The sequence below is a fragment of the Myotis brandtii genome, unplaced genomic scaffold, assembly GCF_000412655.1.
Source record: "Myotis brandtii unplaced genomic scaffold, ASM41265v1 scaffold29, whole genome shotgun sequence".
NCBI lineage: Eukaryota > Metazoa > Chordata > Mammalia > Chiroptera > Vespertilionidae > Myotis > Myotis brandtii.
In genome coordinates, this window is record NW_005361075.1 from 359,841 (window position 1) to 381,829 (window position 21,989).

A 21,989-nucleotide genomic window follows, 5' to 3' on the forward strand; every position below is an offset into this window, starting at 1 on the left:
ATACTTACATTCTCCCGTCCACCTCCTCTTCCAAATAAAGTATTTTAATGAAAGCTTAGTTTTATTACAGGGCAGTAATGGGTACAGACAGTTTTTTTGGTGGGCAGACCTATTGCTAGCAAGTTCTGAAGATACGGTGTCCAACTATTTACTCTTGGAATAATTCCTTAAATTTTGCTATTTGAAGTAAATTAAATACAACTTTTTATGCTACTTGACCTGAACAAAATTCTGAGATTAGTAGTGACCTTCCCTAATTCTGGGAATGGTCTGGTCAAGATGGAAATATTTTTATAGAGATTGCTGAAACAAATCTTTAAAGATAAATATGGAGTTCAGCTAAGAAAACAATTCCTGCTAATTTATAATCCAGACTGTAGGCACCATTTAACATGGTTAAAGAAGTATTCTTAAAAATGATTATGGTAACAACGTGGGAATTTAAAAAAACTAGATTCTCTGTTGAGTACCCCCTGGTTGTGCATATTTCTGAGCTTAACTCAATTTCCATTTGTGTTGCCTTCAGCTTTCCTTGGGCCAATGAATGGTTCCTCTGTGTTTTGAGGCTTCATGTTGATGTGAGTCTGGGGCCAGACTTCTCTTTCCTCCTCCTCTTTCTTTGGCCTGAAGCCAACTCAAGTTAAGAGGCGAGGTACCTCCTTAACTATTTGTATTAGTTGAGCGTTGAGAATTACTGAGCAATCCAATGACTAATTTTGATTTTTAGGACAAAATTTTTTTTCTCCTCCCTGCCTCCCTCCCATCCCCAAATGAAAAAGGAGGCTAAGTGTGTTTGAGATGTCTTGCTATTGTGAGCTGATGGATGCCCTGAAGAGACAAGCTCAATTTGTTTAAGGGAAATGTACCGAGTCACTGAAAATGTGGTGAAAGATGCCTGTGCAGGCCTTTTTTTTTTTGTGCTGCTAAGAGATTGACCAGTCAAGATGCTCAGAGCAGAAAGTTACATTTTGGTGGCTTTTCTTTTTTCAGTTTTATAAAGAACCTTATTTACTATAGAGGGAAAGGTTCATATCTATCATGATTCTTTTTTTTAAAAAATATATTTTATTGATTTTTTACAGAGAAGAAGGGAGAGGGATAGAGAGTCAGAAACATCGATGAGAGAGATAGATCAGCTGCCTCCTGCATGCCCCCCACTGGGGATGTGCCCACAACCAGTGTACATGGCCTTGACCGGAATCGAACCCGGTACCCTTGAGTCCGCAGGCTGATGCTCTATCCACTGAGCCAAACCGGTTCGGCTATCATGATTCTTTTAACTGCAGGTTTTCCACATTTCTATTTTAGTTTCTGGCTTGTAAACAATTACAGTAGTAGCCAGGAGAGACATATCACACTACTTGACTTTAGGAATCTGAAATTAGAGGAGTTAGACAGTTGTGCCATCTAATTTTGGTCCTGTTGGTTGAAGAGAAAGTTGTGGTTGGGAAAATGGGGATAGACCCATTTTTCATTAAATTCTTAGGATTCATATGTAGAATGTTTCAAGGCCTGAGAGAAGGGTACCTGGCAGTTGTGTTATACCCTTTGTATCTCATCAAGAAGAGACAGAAACTTGTCCTGACCTATGCTTTCTCTGTTCCCCTGTGCTCAGTTGTAATGGGAGTCTAGCACAACGCACAGCAGGTCTCTCTCAGTTTAGGAGGGCCTCCCTGAGGATAGGGCTGGCTTTTAAAGGATGAGAAACCTGGCTGGGTAACGCAGTAGGTGGAGCATTGTCCTGTGCACCAAAAATATTTCAGGCTCGATTCCCAGTCAGGGCACATACCTAGGTTGCGTGTTTGATCCCTGGGGAGGGTACAGGAAACAATCGAATATTGATGTTTTGGTTTTTTTAAATGTTTTTATTGATTTCAGAGAGAGGAAGGGAGAAGAAGAGTGATATAGAAACATCAATGATGAGAGAGAATCCTTGATCAGCTGCTTCCTCCAGGCCCCCTACTGGGGATCGAGCCTGCAACCCTGAGCATGTGTCCTAATGCGGAATCGAACTGTGACCTCCTGGTTCATGGGTCGGCACTTAACAACTGAGCCACACTGGCCTGGCAACTAGTTGTTGTTTCTCTCTCTCTCTAAAATCAATAAACATATCCTCAGGTGAGGATTTTAAAAAAGAAGAGACAAATTTTAACTCCTCACATGGATTCTGACCATTATGTCCTTCCCATTTGCAGGAACCTAGTGGCCTTAGTCCTTCAGGTGGAACAGCGTGCGACATGGGAAAGAAAACCAAGCGAACAGCTGACAGTTCTTCTTCAGAGGATGAGGAGGAATACGTCGTGGAGAAGGTGCTAGATAGGCGTGTGGTTAAGGGGCAAGTGGAATATCTACTGAAGTGGAAAGGCTTTTCTGAGTAAGTGCCTTCTCTTAGGCCTTAGGACTCTGCAGAGGTAGACACCTTTGATTTATTTCCCCATGAACCACCACCATTTTGTCTTTTTCTTTCCCCACCTGCACTCCTTTCCTAAGAGTCAGAAGATGCAGCAATAAACTAAACAAAGTCTTCCCCTTCTTTGGAGCTGGTATTCTAATGATAATGCTTTTGAGAGGCAGTATAATGAATTGGTTAGGAACATGGACTTGGGAGCCAGGATGCCTGGGTTCAGATTCTTATGCCACCACTTATGATGATGTGAGCTGGGTGACCTTGGTTAAGTTCCTTAATCTTTTTTTTTTCTTCCCAGTAAAATAGGGATAAGAAATAATACTTGTAATAGAGATGTTGGGTAGATATACAGAGCCTGACACATAAGCTCAGTGTAAGTAGAAACTGTGACTGTTACTATTCTTTTGGATATAACTAAGCTAAAATACATACGTTGAAGAAGATGATAAAGAAATAGTCATCGTCATGGATTCTATAGCCCATAGCTTTCCAAAATGATCCCTGGATCTCAGAACTGCCCTAGGATGAAGCTCCTTCCTTCCATCCTTCCAGTTCTATTGTTACTTGATTTTTAAAAAATTGATTTTAGAGAGAGAAAGGGGGGGCACCGATTTGTTATTCTACTTATTTATGCATTCATTGGTTGACTTTTGTATGTGCCCTAACTGGGGATTACACCTATAACCTTGGCATATTGGGATGGTGCTCTAACCAACTGGGCTAAAGCACTTATCACAATGATACTTAAATATGAGGCCACAGTCCCATGTATTGTCCCCTCACCATACCCCCTGCCCCCAAGTATTTATTTTTGAAATTTTCAGATGTACAGTGAGGTCAAAGAAATTGAGTGAACACTCAGATACATAACATCTAGTTTCTATAACATTTTTTATAAAGTTTTGTGGTTTTTTTTTATTGATTTCAAAGAGGAAGGGAGAGGGAGAGAGAGATAGAAACATCAATGATGAGATAGAATCATTGATCGGCTGCCTCCTGCACGGCCCCCCACTGGGGATCGAGCCCACAACCTGGGCATGTGCCCTGACCAGAATAGAACCTGGGCCCCTTCGGTCCGCAGGCCGACGCTCTATCCACTGAGCCAAACCAGTCAGGGCAACTACAATAAACATTTTAATGTTACCTATCCATCTATTCCTTTACCTATCATTCTACTTTTTAAAAATACCCATTTGCCCAGCCAGCATGGCTCAGTGGTTGAGTGCCAACCTATGAACCAGGAGGTCATGGTTTGGGGCACATGCCCAGGTTGCAGGCTCAATCCCCAGTGGGAGGCGTGGAGAGGCAGCCGATTGATGGTTCTTCTCATCATTGATGTTTCTATCTCTCTCTCCCTTTCCCTTCCTCTCTGAAATCAATAAAAATATATTTAAAAAAAGAAAAATACCCAGTTAAAAACCTTCTTTTTAAGTCAGCTTTAAGGATGATACTAAAGTGATGGCCAGAATGCCTGTTAGGCAGTAACTGGTTTTATGCTGAAGTACTAAAGTAGGTTATTATTTTCTTTGGAATAAATAGAACTAGATACATTGAAGCATAGAAGTAGTAGCTTGAAAGGTGAAATATGTGAAGCTACTAATCATTAGGCATTTTGCCTCAATTGCTGGTTAATTCTTTTCTCAGGATGTCTGATAACAATAGATTTCTCAGAACTCCAGTGAACTGATAGGACATGGTTTAGGCTCCTTAGGGTGGTAATATCCAGTAGAAATATAATGCAAGCCACATGTGTAATTTTAAATATTTTGGTGGCCACATAAAAGAAAAGTGAAATTAATTTTAATAATATATTAGTATTTTATTTAATACAACATACTAAAATGCTATTTCAACAATAATTAATTTTAAAATTGTTGAGATGTTTTACATTATTTTTTCATATGAAGTCTTCAAAATCTGATGTATATTTTACATTTTATAGCACATAGTTCAGATTAGTCACGTTTCAAGTGCTCAGGAGTCACATGTATCTTTGGACAAAGGTATGAATCAGGAGCCTTCGGAACATAAGGTTATTTCATTACATGAATCAAATTTTCTTATCTTGAGCACTGTTTTAAGTGGGATAGTTTGTGCATTATAAGATGCTAAGCATCTCTATCACATAGAGCGCTATAAAGGTAGGTAACACAACAATCAGAATATACCCTTCGTATTTCTAAAGAAAGATAGAAAAGGAAAAGACAGATTAAGCATTTGTCAGAAATGCCCAGGATTTTATTAAAGACTGGAATTTTGCCCCTTCAGCATTGTCTACAACTAAATACCTACTGCTTTCGAGGCAGTGGTCAGATTCTTCCTTGGTTGATGTAGAAACAGCATTATCAATATGGTAGGAAAAGGGATGATCCCATTATAGGACTGGCCTTCCATGCTGTGAACAGAGACTCTCCTACCCTACATCTAGTGTTGTCATGCCTCTAGATTTTGGTACCTTAATTTCTTCTGGGATAGTAAACTATATGGTCTGTGGATATGGGGAAGGCTATTGTGTACAGAATCTTTTTTGGCTGAAAAGGGGCTATGAACGAGTGCCTTTTCTAGTTCTAGCTCAAATGATTTAAAAGTAAATTTTGTCGCATTCTTTTTTTTTTTTTTGGAAATACCCATGACTTTGTCATTAATAGCAGCCGCAGATATTTCTGTGTTATGTTAAAGTTGTTGCAAATATCTTTTTTAAAATATATTTTTTTATTTATTTCAGAGAGGAAGGGAGAAGGAGAGCGATAGAAATATCAATGATGAGAAAGAATCATTGATTAGCTACCTCCTAAACACCCCACACTGGGGATCGAGCCCGAAACCTAGGCATGTGGCCTGACTGAGAATTGAAACATGCCCTCCTGGTTCATAGGTCGACACTCAACTATCGAGCCACACCAGTTGGGCTGCAGAAATTTGTTTTAAGTCTAGAATAAATATCTCAAATTTTTTCATCATTCTGCTTCTTACCTGAATCAAGTTATGTCATGTGTTCAAACCATTCCTACCTAAAAATATCTTATTTTAAAAACAGTAAAATATCTAAAATGGATAGGACATAAAATAATGTTCCCAAGTCAATGAAAGTATTGTAGGAACTGCTTCTCTGATATGTTTACAGATGTATCTTAATATAAACTAGTCCTTTCTATATAACCCAATAGGACTCCCTTGATCCAAGTTTAATTAGACCCAATTATTTAGTTTGGGTTTATTTATTTTGCTTATTAATATAATAATATATTTTTGAATGACTAGTAACAGTAGACTTGAATCCAGACCATTGAATTAATGCACTCCAATTCCTACTTCTGAGTCTTCTATGATTGAAACTGCCCTTTTTTTTGAATAACGATTTCCAATCCTCCAATAATTTTGTTGACACTTCTTCAAGATATAAGTAACATATTTAACTGGGGGTGGGGGGTATATGATTTATTAGATTGTCCTCTCACAATTTGCATAGATAATTGTATGTGTGAAATCACATTATTTTGCCACTTATAGAGTTCATATTTGAGTTTTTAACACCTTTATTGAGGTATCATTTACAGTCTGTAAAAGTCATTCATTGAAAATAAATGATTCATGAATTTTTTATTAAGTAAATTTATAGAGCTGTGTAACCACACTCCAGTTTTAGAAAATTTTCATAACCTCTCCAAATTTCCTTGAGCCCATATCTAGTTAATTCCAAGACCCAGACGCCAGCATCAGGGAACCACTGATCTGCTTTCTTTCAAAGGTCTCAAGTTGTCTTTCCTAGACATTTCATATAAATGGAATCAGACAATATATACTTTTGCATCTGGTTTCTTTCACTTAGATAATGTTTTTGATGTTTTGTTCTTCCATGTTGTAGCGTGTACTAATTAGTATTGTGTTCCTTTTTGCTGTTGGATAGAAGTTCATTGTATAGATATACCAGATTTTATTTATCCATTCACCAGTTCATGGACATTTGAATTGTTTTTAACTTTTGTCTATTAAAATGCTGTTATAAATAATTGTGGATATATAATTTTTTTCATTTTTTCTTGGATAGATTCCTAGGATTAAATTTGTTTCCTTTTAAGTGTAGGGTCTCTTTCCCTTTTGTCTATTTGTCCTTTTTAAACTAAGGCATTAGATTTCTCCCCTCTCCCCCCTAATTCTTTTCCCTGTTCTTGTCCAGGGAGCACAATACTTGGGAACCTGAGAAAAATTTGGATTGCCCTGAGCTAATTTCTGAGTTTATGAAAAAGTATAAAAAGATGAAGGAGGGTGAAAATAACAAACCCAGGGAGAAGTCAGAAACTAACAAGAGGAAATCCAGTTTCTCGAACAGTACTGATGATATCAAATCCAAAAAAAAGAGAGAGGTAAGTTTTCTTTCCCCCTTTTCCCACAAACTATTCTTTTGCCACCCCCTGCTGCCCCCCCCCCCCCAAAAAAAAAGAGCCTCATTTTGTTTATTTCTGTTCTAAGGATGGCCTTCAAGGTAAAATAGTTGAACAAAAGAGCTTCCAGGGAGGTATGTTGATTAACCTCAGCGCCCCCTCCTGGCTGAATGAGAAATGTAACATATGTACACTGAATTATATTAAGGTGGCAAAATTAAATCCCTATAAAACATTCAGCCACTGTCTGTCTTCTCCAAACAAGGCTAAGCTGTCTTAAAGAGGAATGGTTTTTGGTGAATTTTAAGGATAGAAAAGGGCTTTAAAACATTTACTGTTTTACTTTCTTTTTTCTTTTGTTCCAAAGATAGTCCCTTATTTTCAATCCTTTATATTCTTTCATTTTTTTCATTGAGATGAAATTCACATGTATACAATTAACCATTTTAAAGTGTATAGTTCATTGACATGTATATTCTCTTTAGATCTTATTTTTATGTACTTTACATAAGAAATTAATTTCATCCTTTTTTTTTTTTAATCCTTGCTCACTCAAGGACACGTTCATTTTTTTTTTTTAGAGAGAGAAAGGAGAAGCGGGGAGGGAGAGAGAGAAAGAGAGACATCAATATGAGAGAGAAACATTGATTGGCTGCGCCTCGACTAGGGCCAGGGATCAAACCCGAAATGTAGTTATGTGCCCCAACTGGGAACTGAACCCACAACCTTTTGTTGCACGAGATGATGCTCCAGCCAACTGAGCCACACTTGCCAGGGCTTCATCTCTTTTTGAAATCTTTTTATTGTTCAGTTTGGAAAGTCTGTTTATAAAATTTTGGTTTTATTCAGCTGCTTTAGATCTCAAATTACCAGCACGAGCAGTGTTATTGCCTCTTTTTTCATCTATATCTTTTCCATCAGTGCACACACATATTCATATACATATACACCCCCTTCAAGCTTCCACTCCTTTCCTTTATTTCAAGGTCGTGAAGCGTTTTGTGGTGAAGGATGTATCATACCCTTAAAGTTTAATAAAATAAAAGCGTAAGTCTGCTTCTGAATCTTCTAGCATCACTGTCATAAGCATCCCTGTTCATCTTCATTCTACTTGGATACCTGTCTTTCTAGAGCATTAGTTCTCAGCTCTAGCTGTACATTAGAACCACGGGGGTGTGGGGAGTGTGCTTTTAAAAACCTCCAGAGCCAAAAATGTACCCCAGACCAGTTAAATTCAATTTCTGTGGGTTGGATCTGGTCTCCATAGAGAAAATGGGAGACCAGCTTTCCCAAAAGAATTGATATAAGAGTGAAAGATTGGAGGCTGCAAGGGATAAAGGACTCTGGGTTTGTGGCTGTCTCCTTATTTGTTTCCCTCATTGATTTTATTTTTACCTTATTTTTAAAACTGCTCTATTCTGGTGAGGTGTGTATATCATTGTGTAAACTATATCGTTATAATAAACTGCTGATAAAGAATTTGAGAATGCCTTTCTCTAAGGAGCTAAGATTTGGTTTTTTCTTTTTTAAATTTATTGGGGTAACCTTGGTATACGTTTCAGGTGTACATTTAAAATACCTTCTTTTTTTTTTATTAGTCCTTTGTATTCTGGCTTTTGTCATTTGACATTCTCCAGCTAAGTTAAGAGACCGAAAACAACACAGCGTAAGACTTTAACTAGCCATTTGTGACATACAGTGTTTATATCCTCAACCTAAGGTTTCTGTCTTTTTAAAAAGAAACAGTCTGGCTTAGAGCTACTGGCCAAAGCAGAGTTTTGTTCCTAGGCCAGGTTCTGATGCTGCCGACCTTGAAAACAGTCCCCACTCGTCCCTCATATTGTAATGTTCATCTGGGGCCCCGACAGCATTCTCAACAGTGCTGGTGGCTGTCATCTAGGCAGCTAGGAAGATAGGTGATGTAAGTTTTAAAGGCACAGGAGGGGATTGCCTTTCTTTCTTTTGACCACTGCAGAAGAAATTTGTCAGTTGGCATTATGCCTGATTTAAGATTACTGCCTGTGTGATGATTTTTGCATTTTCCTCGCCTCGTCACCTATTCAGCAGCTTGAACATTTTTCTTCCCCTCCCTCCTTATGTGGCAAACTGTTTTCAGCTGCCAGCTATGATTTACAACTCAGTTCATGTGCCAGCATTCCAGCTGTGAGCATCTGTGTGCACATCTGGGAACCTCCTCCCCTTAAGAGCTCCCCAAAAGGGCTATGTTTTTGAGTCAGTGTCTCCCTTGATCCATGCATGGAATTTCCTTCCCAGTGTGGGTTCTGGTATCTTTGGAGACCGCCTGGACCCTGAATGTTTGTATGTCTCAGAAGAGAGCAAGGGAGGTGAATGTCAGATCAAAGAGATTTTATGAAAATCAGACATCAGATGTGAGTTCATTTGTGCAGTCTTTATCTTCCATAATAAGGTTTTTAAAATCACCTGCTTTGTGCCCTGTCTGGTGTGACTTAGTTGGTTGGAACATCATTCTGCACACCAAAAAGTGTCAGGTTCGATTCCCAGTCAGGGCACATACCCAGGTTTTGGGTTTGATCCCAGTCGGGGTGCATGCAGGAGGCAACCAATTGATGTTTCTCCCTCTCCCCCTTCTCTCTGAAACAAACAAAGAACAAAATTAAAAATTACCTGCTTTGCATAAAATTTTGTTCTCACCAGTGCCATCAGACCTGAATCAGACCCTGTACTCCTTACCTCAATTGCATTCTGGCCAAATTTGAATACTCTCCTAGAGAATAATCAGCTTGTTTGTTTTTAATCACTTCCAGTTCTGTTCTCTAATGCTAATGACTCACCCACATTAGGAGTGGATAGGCACAGACCAGGGCCTCTTCTCCAAGAGCATGGGTAATGCATTGTGTGAACTCTGAAAGAAATTTGTTGTTTTATGGTACTTCCTTGAATCATTTGTACCTCTGTTCTTTCATAAATATGGATGACTTTGTGAAAAGAAGTATTAAAAATATTGGTCAATGTTAAGGTAAACTAAGTCTAAAAGAGTAAAGATTGAGAGATGTGGTATACTTGAAGTTTATAATATAAAAAAGGGTCTAGTTTGGGTAAACATGGACTTGTTTATCATCTCAGAAGCAATTGATATCATTAACGAGATTGGATTAGAGGAGTTCCTAGGTGATGACTCCGGGATATTAAAGCGTTTTAGGGGCCACTCCTAATCTTGAAGGAATACTGGAGGGACAACTGCATCTTCTTGCAAAAATATCTTTTGGCATCACTGTCACTGGGTGATGCAGTATTGTATTTCTTAAATTTTAAGAATTTTATTACAAAAATGGTATCTGGTGATACTAAATTAGGTTGTGCTTTGCTAAGCTGAGAAATAGGTTTTAACTTTTACCCAGCTGTAACTTTTCTTCATCTTCTGTTTATAGCAAAGCAATGATATTGCTCGGGGCTTTGAGAGAGGACTGGAACCAGAAAAGATCATTGGGGCGACAGATTCCTGTGGCGATTTAATGTTCCTAATGAAATGGTGAGAGCGACTGGATATTACTCTACAGTTGTGGGGTTTCTTTTGCCAGTGGCTTGAATTTGTATGGAAGATAGGGAGGGAAGACTGAGTATTTCCCAACCAAATATTTTGATTGTCAAAGACCTTTATTTGACACCAACTATCTGTATTAAATGAGAATTATGGTTTGGAATGAATTGAAGAATTCAAGACATTCTCAAGTTTTGGTATTAAGCCAAATTATATTAGCCCAGATACCAGAAAAGTGTAGATTTGAGGTGGGAAACATATAAACTTGACCTAACCACTTTTTTTTTTTTACACAGTTCTGAATCATTTACCGTTAGACCAGTGGTTCTCAACCTTCTGGCCCTTTAAATACAGTTCCTCATGTTGTGACCCAACCATAAAATTATTTTCGTTGCTACTTCATAACTGTAATGTTGCTACTGTTATGAATCGTATGTAAATATCTGATATGCAGAGTGGTCTTAGGCGACCCCTGTGAAAGGGTTGTTCGACTGCCAAAGGGGTCGCGACCCACAGGTTGAGAACCACTGCCTTAGACCATGAGCCTGTGGCCATAGGATAGGAGCGAGTGGGCTTTCTGCCATCACAGGACCAAGACCACTGAATAATGTCTAAAAGAGAAAAATAATCTGAACAAAAAGCATTAAGGATAATACTGGCCAAAGCACAAGAATTTCATCCGGTGGAGGGAATGGCTCTTAGAGGAAAGTGTAGTTACTTCCCCTCAATTTGGTTTCTAAAAGACAGGGTGTTTTATGGTCTGGCCCCCACTACCTTCTCTATCCAAGTGCTCTGAGCTTATGGTTTAGGTTTGGTCTCTAAATAGAGGGTTCATGCTCTAGTGCCACTTAGGAAGCTAATTATCTTAAATGTATAATCCAAAGGTGTAACATTTTATTTGATCCTGGGGTGGGGCCAGCCTGCCTGCCAGGGATGATCCCCTACGAAGTTCCTGGGTTCTTCTTTTCTCTGAGCAGCAATTTGGCCATCTTTTTTGTTGTTGTTGTTGTTAATCCTCACCCAGGGATATTTTCTTCATTGATTTTTAGAAGGGAGGGGGAGAGACAGAGAGAGAGAAAAACATCCATGTGAGAGAGATCTATTGATTGGTTGCCTCCTGCTCTCACCCCAAACAGCACTGGGGATCAAGCCTGCCCTTGACCAGAATTGAACCCGTGACCTTTCAGTCTGAGGGCCAATGCTCTGACCACTGAGAAAAACCAGCTAGGGCTATTTGATCAAAATTTTGCTGGTAAATTACCCAAAAACCTACTTTTTGGAGAGTCACTATACTCTTTCAGAAGTAAGGAGCTGTGTTGACTGCTTTTTCCATTCCATCATGTGTGCTACTTATGATTTATAGTCACATATTAACTAGCTCTTTGCACCACTGTCCAAATTTGAGTATCTTCTCTAAGCCATGAATTTTCCCCTCCTCTTCTCACTCATAATACTTACCTTTATGAATTAAACATTTCCGTTTTCTAGACAAGGACGTAGCTGTCTTTACTCACATCTCAGTGGAATTTTGATTTAAAATTTTTTTCCTTGATTTGGAATCCTGGTTAAGAAACTTGCTGTATTTTTTGTTATATACTATAGTAGAGCCTATGTAACTTGGATAATTGAACTTTGCAGTTAATTCCTACATTTCATTTTAGTACTAGATTTTACATTTTTCCTACTCCTCCCTTTTATAAGTACTGTTGCTGACTTAAATTTCTGTTCTCTTATTGTTCCAATCCACAGTTCTGGCTAAAAGGATAAAGAATGTATAAAAGGATACCAGATGAGGAGGGTTAGGACGCTTTCACTTGATCCAGAAACTGGATTGATCACTTTATGCATAATCAGTAGGAGTGAATGTAGGTTTGATTGTGTGTTCGTGCACATGCTCACACATACAAATAAAAATTTGGGAACAGAATTTATATAATTTTCAGCCTTTTGATTAAACCTGCTATTTCCCAACTAAATTCTAGCTGTGAAGATTGCTGTTTTTGTCTGATGTAGTAGTTAAGTGATATTCACTAATGCAATAGTTAGTAATACAGTCATCCTCCCTTATCTGTGGTGGATACATTCCAACCTCTCCCCCCTTCTTGCCCACTGGATGCCTGAAAACTGCAAATAGTATGGAACCCTATATGTACTATGTTTTTTTCCTATACATACATACCTGTGATAGAGTTACATTTATAAATTAGGCACCATAAGAGGTTAACAACAATAATCTATGATAAAATAGAAGAGTTTACTGTAATCAGATTTATGTGCTCTCTCTCTCTCTCTCTCTAAGATATTTTTATTGATTTCAGAGAGGAAAGGAGAAGGAGAGAGAGTTAGAAACATTAATGATGAGAGAGAATCATTGATTGGCTGCCTCCTGCACACATTCCCTCTCTCCCCCTCAACTGGGAACTGAGCCCGGAACCCGGGCATGTGCCCTGACTGTGAATCGAACCATGACCTCCTGATTCATAGGTCGATGCTCAACCACTTAGCCACACTTGCCGGGCTCAAGATATCTTTATGTATAGCGTGGATACACTGGACAAAGGGATGATTTTAAATCCTAGGCAGGCTGGCACGAAATTTCATCATGCTACTCAGAATGGCACACAATTTAAAACTTAGGAATTATTTATTTCTGGAATTTTCCATTTAATATTTGTGGACCACTGTTGACCTTGGGTAACCAACTGCAGAAAGTGAAACCACAAATAAGAGGTGGACTACCATCATTTAATTAATTTACTTAAATTTCTCCTTGAAAATACTGAATTAGACACCAATAAATTTAATAAAAATTTTAAAAAGAAATTGTTGAACTGGTAGGGTTCTTCTCACTTTGAAATCAGGATGAAGAGGAAATCAAGTTAACTAAATACAGCAAATACAGGAACCTATATTTGGACAGACTCAATCTTACTTCCTCTTCTCTTAAGTCTCCTTCCTGTTCTTTCTCCCCAGGAAAGACACAGATGAAGCAGACCTGGTTCTTGCAAAAGAAGCTAATGTAAAATGTCCACAGATTGTGATAGCATTTTATGAAGAGAGACTGACGTGGCATGCATATCCTGAGGATGCGGAAAACAAAGAGAAAGAAACAGCAAAGAGCTAAAGAAGGGGGTGGTCTCTGTCATTTCTCTTTGTACATAATACATTCACCTCCCTGCCTCCTCTCCCTCCTACCTACCCCCTTCTATCCTAAACACATTCATACAAAAATGTGCTTATCACTGTGCTCCACAGGAGAAATGTTGGTATTGGTTTTCTTGTAACATAACGGATGGTCTGACTCATGATTAGTGTCTCTCTGTGAAGACCAGGCATTTGCATACTGTGTGTAAAATTCCCACAATTTTTTCCTTTGCCCTGATCTCTTTCTTCTGCTCCCCTGTGACCTCAAGATGAGTTTTAACTTTTTAATCACCTGAGAGTCTTGATCTTTTCAGGGTTGGTCACTTTTAGATTGGGGGATTTTGTTACAATGATGGTAAAATTGGTTCTTAAAACATGTTGATGACCAGCTAGCCTTTGCTTGAGATCTTGGGATGGAAAAGATGTTACCCATCTTTTTAAATAGCCAATAGCAACTGCCTACCTGTTGGGGCTTTCCCAACCTCATTCAGCTCTACCCAGGAGAATACAGGGTTTCTGGTGTGGTCTTCTGGGCCACCCTCTGTTGTTCATCTTCACCCATCCTCCCAGAGTAGCTCCATCCTTGGAGGACTTGAAATTTTACATTCACATTTGTCAAGGCACTCCTTTTAGCCCCAGGACTTGTGGCTTTGTTTCTTAGCAATCCCCGATTCTGCTTCTGTAAGTTGGTGTAGTCTGTCATAAAATGACAAGATTAATAACTGTGGAGCTTTTTAGCTATTAGGACATGAAGCTGATGGGGTAGGATACAGTTGTCTTTATTATTACATATGGTATATATGTATTGTTTCCTTCCGTTCCTCACATTTGGACTATATATTTATGTAGGTGTGAGTGACTGCCTGGTGCTTGCTTGTGCCAAGGTGCTAGGCACCCTCCAACCCTGCCAACTTCTGTGGCCTCCCAAAGCATTCCTGTTAACCAAAGAGGCTTCGAACCTGACTCACTTCTCAGTGGACACCAGTTTCCCCTCTATGCCATTATTTTCAGTGAGGAATTCTTGGAGGGGAGCCATTGGCAACACTATCAGTTTTAAATATTCATAGTGTTTATAGTCATAAATGTCCTGCTTTGTTGACTCCTGGATTTGCCAAGAGTCCCCAGTGCTCTTCCTTTTTCCACCCTAAAACTCTGTATCTTCTTTTTAAAAATGTGTTTCCATGGAAGACTATCGCCTCAGAAGATGACAGGCCCTGGCATTAGCATGTTGACACAACCGTTTTCCTTTTAGCTTCCTCCTGTTTTGCCATTATATTGAGAGTTTGTTTTTCTGATAACCTGTCTATCTGCTAAGAAATGACCTACTTCTCTTTATTCTTTTTTTCTTTTGGGGGAGGGTGTGGCTAAAAATTCAAAACTAAAAGTAAGGAAATAGTAGGGTTTTGAGCATCCTTGTCCTAGCCCAAAGCTGAGGGAATAAGAATAAATGCTTGAAATAGCCTTAACTTGAGTTCACCAGTCATCAAGGTTGTTTTTGTTGTTGCTTTGATTTTTAAAACATAGCTGGCAGGAGTATTCAACCATTTCTAGGTTATTTTGAGTAATGAGGGGAATGAATAGATTGCTTCTAGTCCACAGATGAACTGAGCTGAATAATATGCAAATCATATACCCATTCATAGCATTTGTTAACATTACTTCCCTGCTTAGCTGCTGATTGAATTCTGTGTGCTTCTATAAATTATGTCAAAAATTATACTGCACAGTTGAAAAGACAGCTGTTGATGCAGTGACATGACAGACTGGAACAATGAAGATTTTGGTTTAAGTCATCCAGGAAAATCCTTCTGAATGGTAATGTGATTAGGTAAGAACTTACCCATATCTCAAGTAGGTAGGGGTTTTATCTCCATCTTCCTTTACTCTCTGAAGGAATTAAAGGCCTAGATCAAGTGCTAGGTAATTGACAGTTGTTACTACTAATCTGATGGGCATTCACAAGAAAGGGTGGTCAGGAAATTGATTTGTCATACAGATAATCAGGGATATCAATTAGGGTAGATAAGCATAGGACTAGAGTGGGCCAGAGCCCCTGAGGAAGTGATCTGGTTCTCAGTTTGCAGGTGGAGAAAATGACTGCTTAACCATGTAGCCGTTTATCAAAATCTGATTTTCTTTGAAGATCCCCAGTATTATACATTCATTACCTTACTTTTTGCTCACCTTTTTCTGTCCACAGTTTATTGAATCATGGTCTTAATACTGAGTGCCACCAAAACAACTTTTGTTCTCTCCCTCTCCTGCCTGTCCACAGCTGCTTCTATAGGAATGTAGGGAGCCAGAAGCCAGTACTGCTTTCAGCCCTCAGCAGAAAGGAAACCAGGTGCCCTCCTAGGCCTCAAGCTTTTCTTAATGTTGAGAAGCTGTCCTGGCCCTTGGGGAATTGCAACCTCAAACAGAAACTTGTTTTCATGGGGTTTTCTCTTAGAAGAGTTAATAGCCATGGGCTAAGCACTCAAACATCTAGGTCTTAGATGCTCAGTATGTTTTTGCTGTGTTGCGTTCTTTGAAAACATTTTTCTAATAATTTCTTTAGTGATCAGCATTCAAGGATCTCTCTTTCACAGAATGGAGTAAAGCTTTGCCCAGCAGTCTACCAAGGTCAATGTAGCCACTTTTCTGAGCTCTGGGCAGGACTGATACCCTCACATTAAGATCAACTGTTAGAAACATCAGCCCTGATGGAAGCACCATTTTTAACCTGGAGAGAGGCAGGCAGTTTTTGTCTGCTCAGGGGAGCATTTGGACCTGTGGTGCTCTTGAACACGAAAGTCTGGATGGTCCTTGGCTGTCCCCCAGCCATATCTGTGTGTTACCTTTTGTTTTTTCATGAAAGGTTGGTCTGTTCCCATAGCCTGGGCAGTTACTCTTAACTTTTTGTTCCTGTTCTGTAGCCACCCTGGCGTCCATTTACTTTCAATTTACTAGATCACATCATAGGGCCTTGGAGGAGGTGCTTGGGATTTTCTTCCTGTGATTTTGTTGGATCTGTGTTTAGGCCAGCTCACCTAACATACAGAGGGATCTGTTTTGGGTTGGAGAGTGATTGTCTTTGCCCTTAGGATCTGACATTACAGGCCTAAAATGACATGAGAGCCCCAGGAAGGGTTATGTCATTAGATTTAAAATGTAGAAATTGTTTCTCACAAATTAGGTCAAAGGAAAAGCTTATTTTGCACCCATGACTCCATTCTTTAGGTTTAGATTTTTAGGCTAAAAATTATAGTGTTGAGGTCTGTACCTTTGTAATCAGACCACCAAGCAAGCATACCTGTAGCAAAGCAGAAAAAGGAAAGGTCTGGACCCAGTATTCCAATTTCATGTTGGCTTTACCACTAATTGTAAAAGTTATGTTTTCAAAAACAGACTTTACCAAGCCATGCATCCAAGAGCATATGCTAAGAATTGGGTACCTCTACCCAATTAATAGTGGCAGATTTGTATTCAGCCATCCATATCCAGCTACACTAGTGTATATCAACATTCATTCAACATTTTTTGGCCCAGGGGATACAAAGTTCAAAAAGATGCACTTCCTGACTTCAAAGAACTGTCATACTGGTGTGGGGTAAACTGACTATTAATAGTTCAGTGTAATAAATGCTTTAAGTGGATACACATTTCTGATTTGGAGGCAGAGACAGCTGTTGATACAGTTTGTGGCCCTAAAGTAGGAGGCTAACAATTGGTTGACATGTGGAAAAGACCTGTGACCTTGGGTGAACTGAGTTAACTGATCATAGATAGACCACAAGGGCTTGTTTTATTCCAGAAAATAAAAAGAACTGAAGGTTAGTTAGAAATGCTGCTATTACTGAGAGAGAACAACAGGTGAGTGGGGATTGAGAACCCTAGATTTTGATCCCTAATATAGGCTCTTTGCCAAAGTAATTAATGGTATAGTTAATCCTTATTGTGGAGAATACTAACTGTTGCTGATCCAATTATGTGTTGCTATGTTATTGTGGGTTCTGTAACATTTATTCCTCATGGACATTTTATCAGTTTCTCACGCCTTCTTCATGTTCTCTTTTCTTTTGGAGGAATTAACATGAGGCTGGCTTTAAGCCTAAAACAGGGACATATTTGACAATGACAGGAGATTTACTATAAAGAAGGCTTGGGCACATCTGTTGACACCTGGGCATCTACTCTGGGCAGTGTAGTTTTATTCAGCACTGCAATGGTGATTTCTAAGCAGAGACTTGTCTCAATTATGTGGAAACCCATGAACATACATATCCTGGAATTTTCTATTTAATCAGTTTGGGTGAGGCCTAGCCTTACTGAGAAACAGTCTGACCTTGAGAAATTTTTTAGTTCTGACCACAAAAAAAAAAGATAGTTTTTTCTGCCTGGACAATTGAGAATTGGCTACTATTTAGAAGTCAGAATTCCCAAGAATTAGAATAACTCCTGGAAAATTAAAGTGTGAAGGTTTTTGGGATAGTTTCATAAAAACAATTTTAGTTTCTTTTTGCTTGCGCTGGATTTCTTAAATTTTAAACTACCTCATCTTGTCTTTCTAGAGTTACTTCGACTTGTCATGGCCTCTAACATGCTTGACTTTGGCTGTTTTTAAGATGGATTTCTTCCTATTCATTGGCAGCATGTTCTCTCGCCTTTTCATCCCAATCCTCATTTCACTTAACATACTGCTTCTCAGAGAAATGTTTTAAAATCTTGGTTTATGGGAAGAAAGTGATTCTCCAAATGCTATTTGTCTCAGATCAGTAGGAGAAGGAGTTAAAATAAGGGGGGGGGGGGGGATGGGCTGGGGGGAGGCGGGACAGAACTGCACTGGAGGCAGCCTACAAGGGAAGAGCCATTAATTAAGACAATTTCAAAGTCAACTGATTGTGATCATTAATGTCACAATAGATCAAAACCTAATTATCACAGCCTAGGTAAGAGCCATCAGTATTAATCAGAAAGTCTAATAGGAAACTATTATCAAGAAATTAGGTCAAATTGAATGCAATGAACTTTTAATCTTGCCATTCTGTGTTTTTGTGTGTGTGATGTCCCCTGGCATTGGCAGGTGTGACACTCACAGTTGATCCGGGCCCCAGTGGCCAGTTTGTCACACTTTGAGGAGTTCCAAACACAGACTGAATCTGAACTGTCATTGCCACTGTTAATTGGTCTTGAACTTCATCATTTGGACTTGGTGTGATCAGCAATCAATGAGAAAAGGTTTATATTTAGGTCTTGGAATGGTTGGTCCTTCCCGGAAGTAGAGTATCCCTGAATATATACTGTGTGTGTTGATAAATTCTTTGAGCTTCTGATGTCTGTAGGGTCTTGCCGCTCTGGCCACTGCAAGGAGGTATGGGTTTAGTATTTGATTCTAAGCCAAGGCAGGCTGTGGATTTAGTTTAACGCCCCACTCCCCACTAGTTTTAGGAAGAGGGTCATAATGATTTCTACCAGAATCCACTGTAAATCCAACGGAGCGGGGGAAAGTGTTTTTTGCTTGCTTTTTGTTAAAGTGTTACTGGCAGGAAGAAAGAATATTATAAGAGTCTTATGACTAGTTATAGAGAATACTTTATCCCCTCTCTCTGAAATGAAAAGTAGGGGGGGTCACCATTTATATCCTTAATCTTGAGCTGTTTATGAAGATGCCGAAATTCCAGAAGTTGAGCTGAGTCTAGAAAGGTTGGTACGATTCTGTCTTCTAGAATTGTCTTCTAGAAGCTACAGGAGGGAGGTTGGTGGTGCTGGGGTTCCTATGCTCCTGGCTTAGCCTGTAGAGATGTGGCTGCTATCACCATTATTGTTAGCCTTTCCCCACCAACCTTGCAGCTCAAAGCACTACCAAGACCACTGCTGGGGTAATGGTTCTAATCTTTCTGGTTGAGTGTGGTCTTGCTTCATTCTGGATTTTAGGAATTTGGATTACTCAGTGCAGAACTTTGGGAAATCAGTGTGACTTAGTCCTTCACCTTACTGTTTTAAATGTAATTTTATTTTCAAAACATCTATTAACATATGGCTTTCAGAAGCAGTTTGTTTCTCCAAGGTTCCTCACATATGCTAGATACATAATAGCCCTCAGTTAATACGTGTGGGTTGCTTGAGTTGATCTAGTTTGCAGAGCGATGTGTACTTAACTGGCTTCCTTTTGCTCCCAAGTGCACTCTAAGAAATCAGATGCTCAGGGGAGTGGAATAAGAATTGAGTGGATGCTGACTGTGTGTGCCAACCTCCTCAACTGATTCATAATGGCTGACCTTGGGCAAGTCACTCCTTTCAATGCCTCAGTTCCCCATCTGTCAAATGGGGGTAATAATACTGACCTACCTCACAGGGGTGTTGTGAGGCATTGTAAATCAAAAAAGTTGATAGAATACTTTAGGGTCCTCAATGGAGGATGCTTTGAGCCTAAGTCCAGGCCTGACATAGGCTTTAGTCCTCACTGAGCTGTCCCATGGTTGGAGCTCAGAAAGTTTTCTGCCCCCCACCCCTCATCAAAGCTGCTAGTTCAGATGTTGACGGTGTTTTTGTGAATGTTGGAGTCTTAATAGTCCAGACTTAGGATGTTTAGGGGGAAGGCACTAGTATTTTCTGTATCTCGCATCCACAGAGAGGCTGTTTTAGACCCAAGAGCATTGGATTCAGGGATCACCAGGCAGGGGAGCTACTGCTTGTTTCTCTCTGCAGGTTGGGAATTAAGGTCCCATGCCCCAGGGACTTGGAACAGACTCGAGCTGTCTCAGAAGCAAAGTAAAGACATTGGGTTTGATTTATATTGTTGCTTATCACTCCCCAAACTGACCCCCAGACAACTGGGACACTGCAGCCCTTCATGGTACCTGTACCCAAGCCTCCACCTCCCCACAGAAACCACCTGGTTTGAAAAACATAACCACTTCCTCCACCCCCCACCCCCCACCCCCCAAAAGAGCCACACTAGGAAATTTTTTCTAGAGGCATGTTTAATACTCGGAATTGGGCATTGCTATGCTTTAAAGCTTCATCCAGTTCACTGCGTTCAGCATCACAGTGTCCACAGTGAATGCGACTGACTTTTTCCTGTAGTTTGGGAGAATTTTGGACACTTTCTGTTTGCCCAGGTGTGGGCTCAAGAGCCTTACTCTCCATCTCAGTTTAGGGGCTCACCCAGCTCCTCTTCCCAACAGGGCTCTTTCTCCTTTCCCCCTCCCTGGCCCTAGATGTGTAACCCATGAAAAAGCACAAGGTCCTGGCCTCCTGCTGCAGTCACATTCCGGTTCTCCATGTTTTGTGGACTCTGCTCCTCTGTTCACCCAGCACTGGCGGCAACAGATGTTCTGTGGAGTTCTGGAGGATGAAGAGCACTGTCTGACATCCTGCCGAGTAGCCAGGAGTTGACTCACCCATGGCCCACAGCCTTCCCACAGATGGGATCTAAGAGACTCAAGAGGCTGGGTTTCTCAGCACCATACCATCCTGAGTAGCAAAACAAATCACACTTTATAGCCAGATTTCTGAATGGAAAATTGAATTCTCTCTGGACTTTTTGGTTTGTGGGGGAGTATTGGTTGTGTTTCTTGGTTCTATTTCAGCCAAACATGTCTGCTTTTGATTTTTAATTTTTTTTTTAGAATAAGTGATATATATATATATATGTTCACCTTTTAAATGTAAATGTTCCAAAGTAGGCAATTTATGTGTTTCCACAACTGACATCCAATGCAGACCTCATTCTCTCCCCCTCTTCTACCCTCCTGTTTTCCCTCTTTTCATACTCTTGTATTGATTCTAATAAAATGGTTGCTTTTCAAATATGGATCCTGAGTGGTGGTTTGAAGAGCTGGGTCTTACACCCCTTCCGTAATTTGGGTCCTGCGATGTCAGCCAGTAGTCACACATGTCTTTCTGAAAGAGCAGCGCCGTTTTGGAGAACAAGGGCTTTTTTCTAAGGATTGTTGGTCTCTGACTTTCTGCAAATAGCCACAGGGTGGCGCAAGTTTGAGGGAATAAGAATGTATGTATCCTGTTCCTTACTCTCTTCACTTAACCAATTCAGGTTGTATGCCTTCCTGGTGTCCTTGCTTGTCTCTGCTCCCAATGGCTCAAAGAATAAACATTACCCTCCAGGAATCCAGGGACTCCTAAAAGAGTCAGCCCCTGGTTAGAATTTGTGGGGAACCATATTGACAATCTAAATCAGGTTTGAAAATCCCAAAATGTGTGTTTGTAAATATAACTTTATTATCTTTCTGATTTACTTCATAAATACCAAAGAAACTGTTCTCTGAGGACCAAGTGATTGTAGATCAGGAGTATGGTGGGGGTGGGGGCAAGTGGAAGTTGGATTAGAGGGGGAAAGAGTATGTAGATAATCAAGAATTTACTGGGTAATATAAGCCTGGTGCAGTTGTGACGAATGGAGATGGGCAGAAACTCGCAGAAGACAAAAGTGAGCAAGACAGGGGTCTCGGAACCCAGATATCCTCCCACTGAGATGTGACTCCGAAGGGCTGAGCCCTCTTGTTTCCACCATCTCTTATCTAATTCTCCCTTCTTG

General features: G+C 39.8%; 1 protein-coding gene across 4 annotated transcripts in view; it reads left to right on the forward strand.

Annotated features, from left to right (window-relative positions):
* CBX5 (chromobox homolog 5) overlaps positions 1-21,248 on the forward strand; it is a 37,528-nt gene extending 16,280 nt beyond the window's left edge. For 3 of the 4 annotated variants that reach the window (XM_005869132.2, XM_005869133.2, XM_005869134.2), the window contains exons 2-5: positions 2,196-2,374; positions 6,585-6,771; positions 10,200-10,300; positions 13,283-21,248. In XM_005869132.2, coding sequence (XP_005869194.1) covers positions 2,238-2,374; positions 6,585-6,771; positions 10,200-10,300; positions 13,283-13,433 — 576 coding nt within the window. In that variant the 5' untranslated portion in view covers positions 2,196-2,237 and the 3' untranslated portion in view covers positions 13,434-21,248. Of the gene's footprint in view, positions 1-632; positions 653-2,195; positions 2,375-6,584; positions 6,772-10,199; positions 10,301-13,282 lie in introns of those variants that run through there. The other variant, XM_005869135.2, reaches the window with a different exon arrangement.
* Positions 21,249-21,989: the final 741 nt, after the last annotated feature.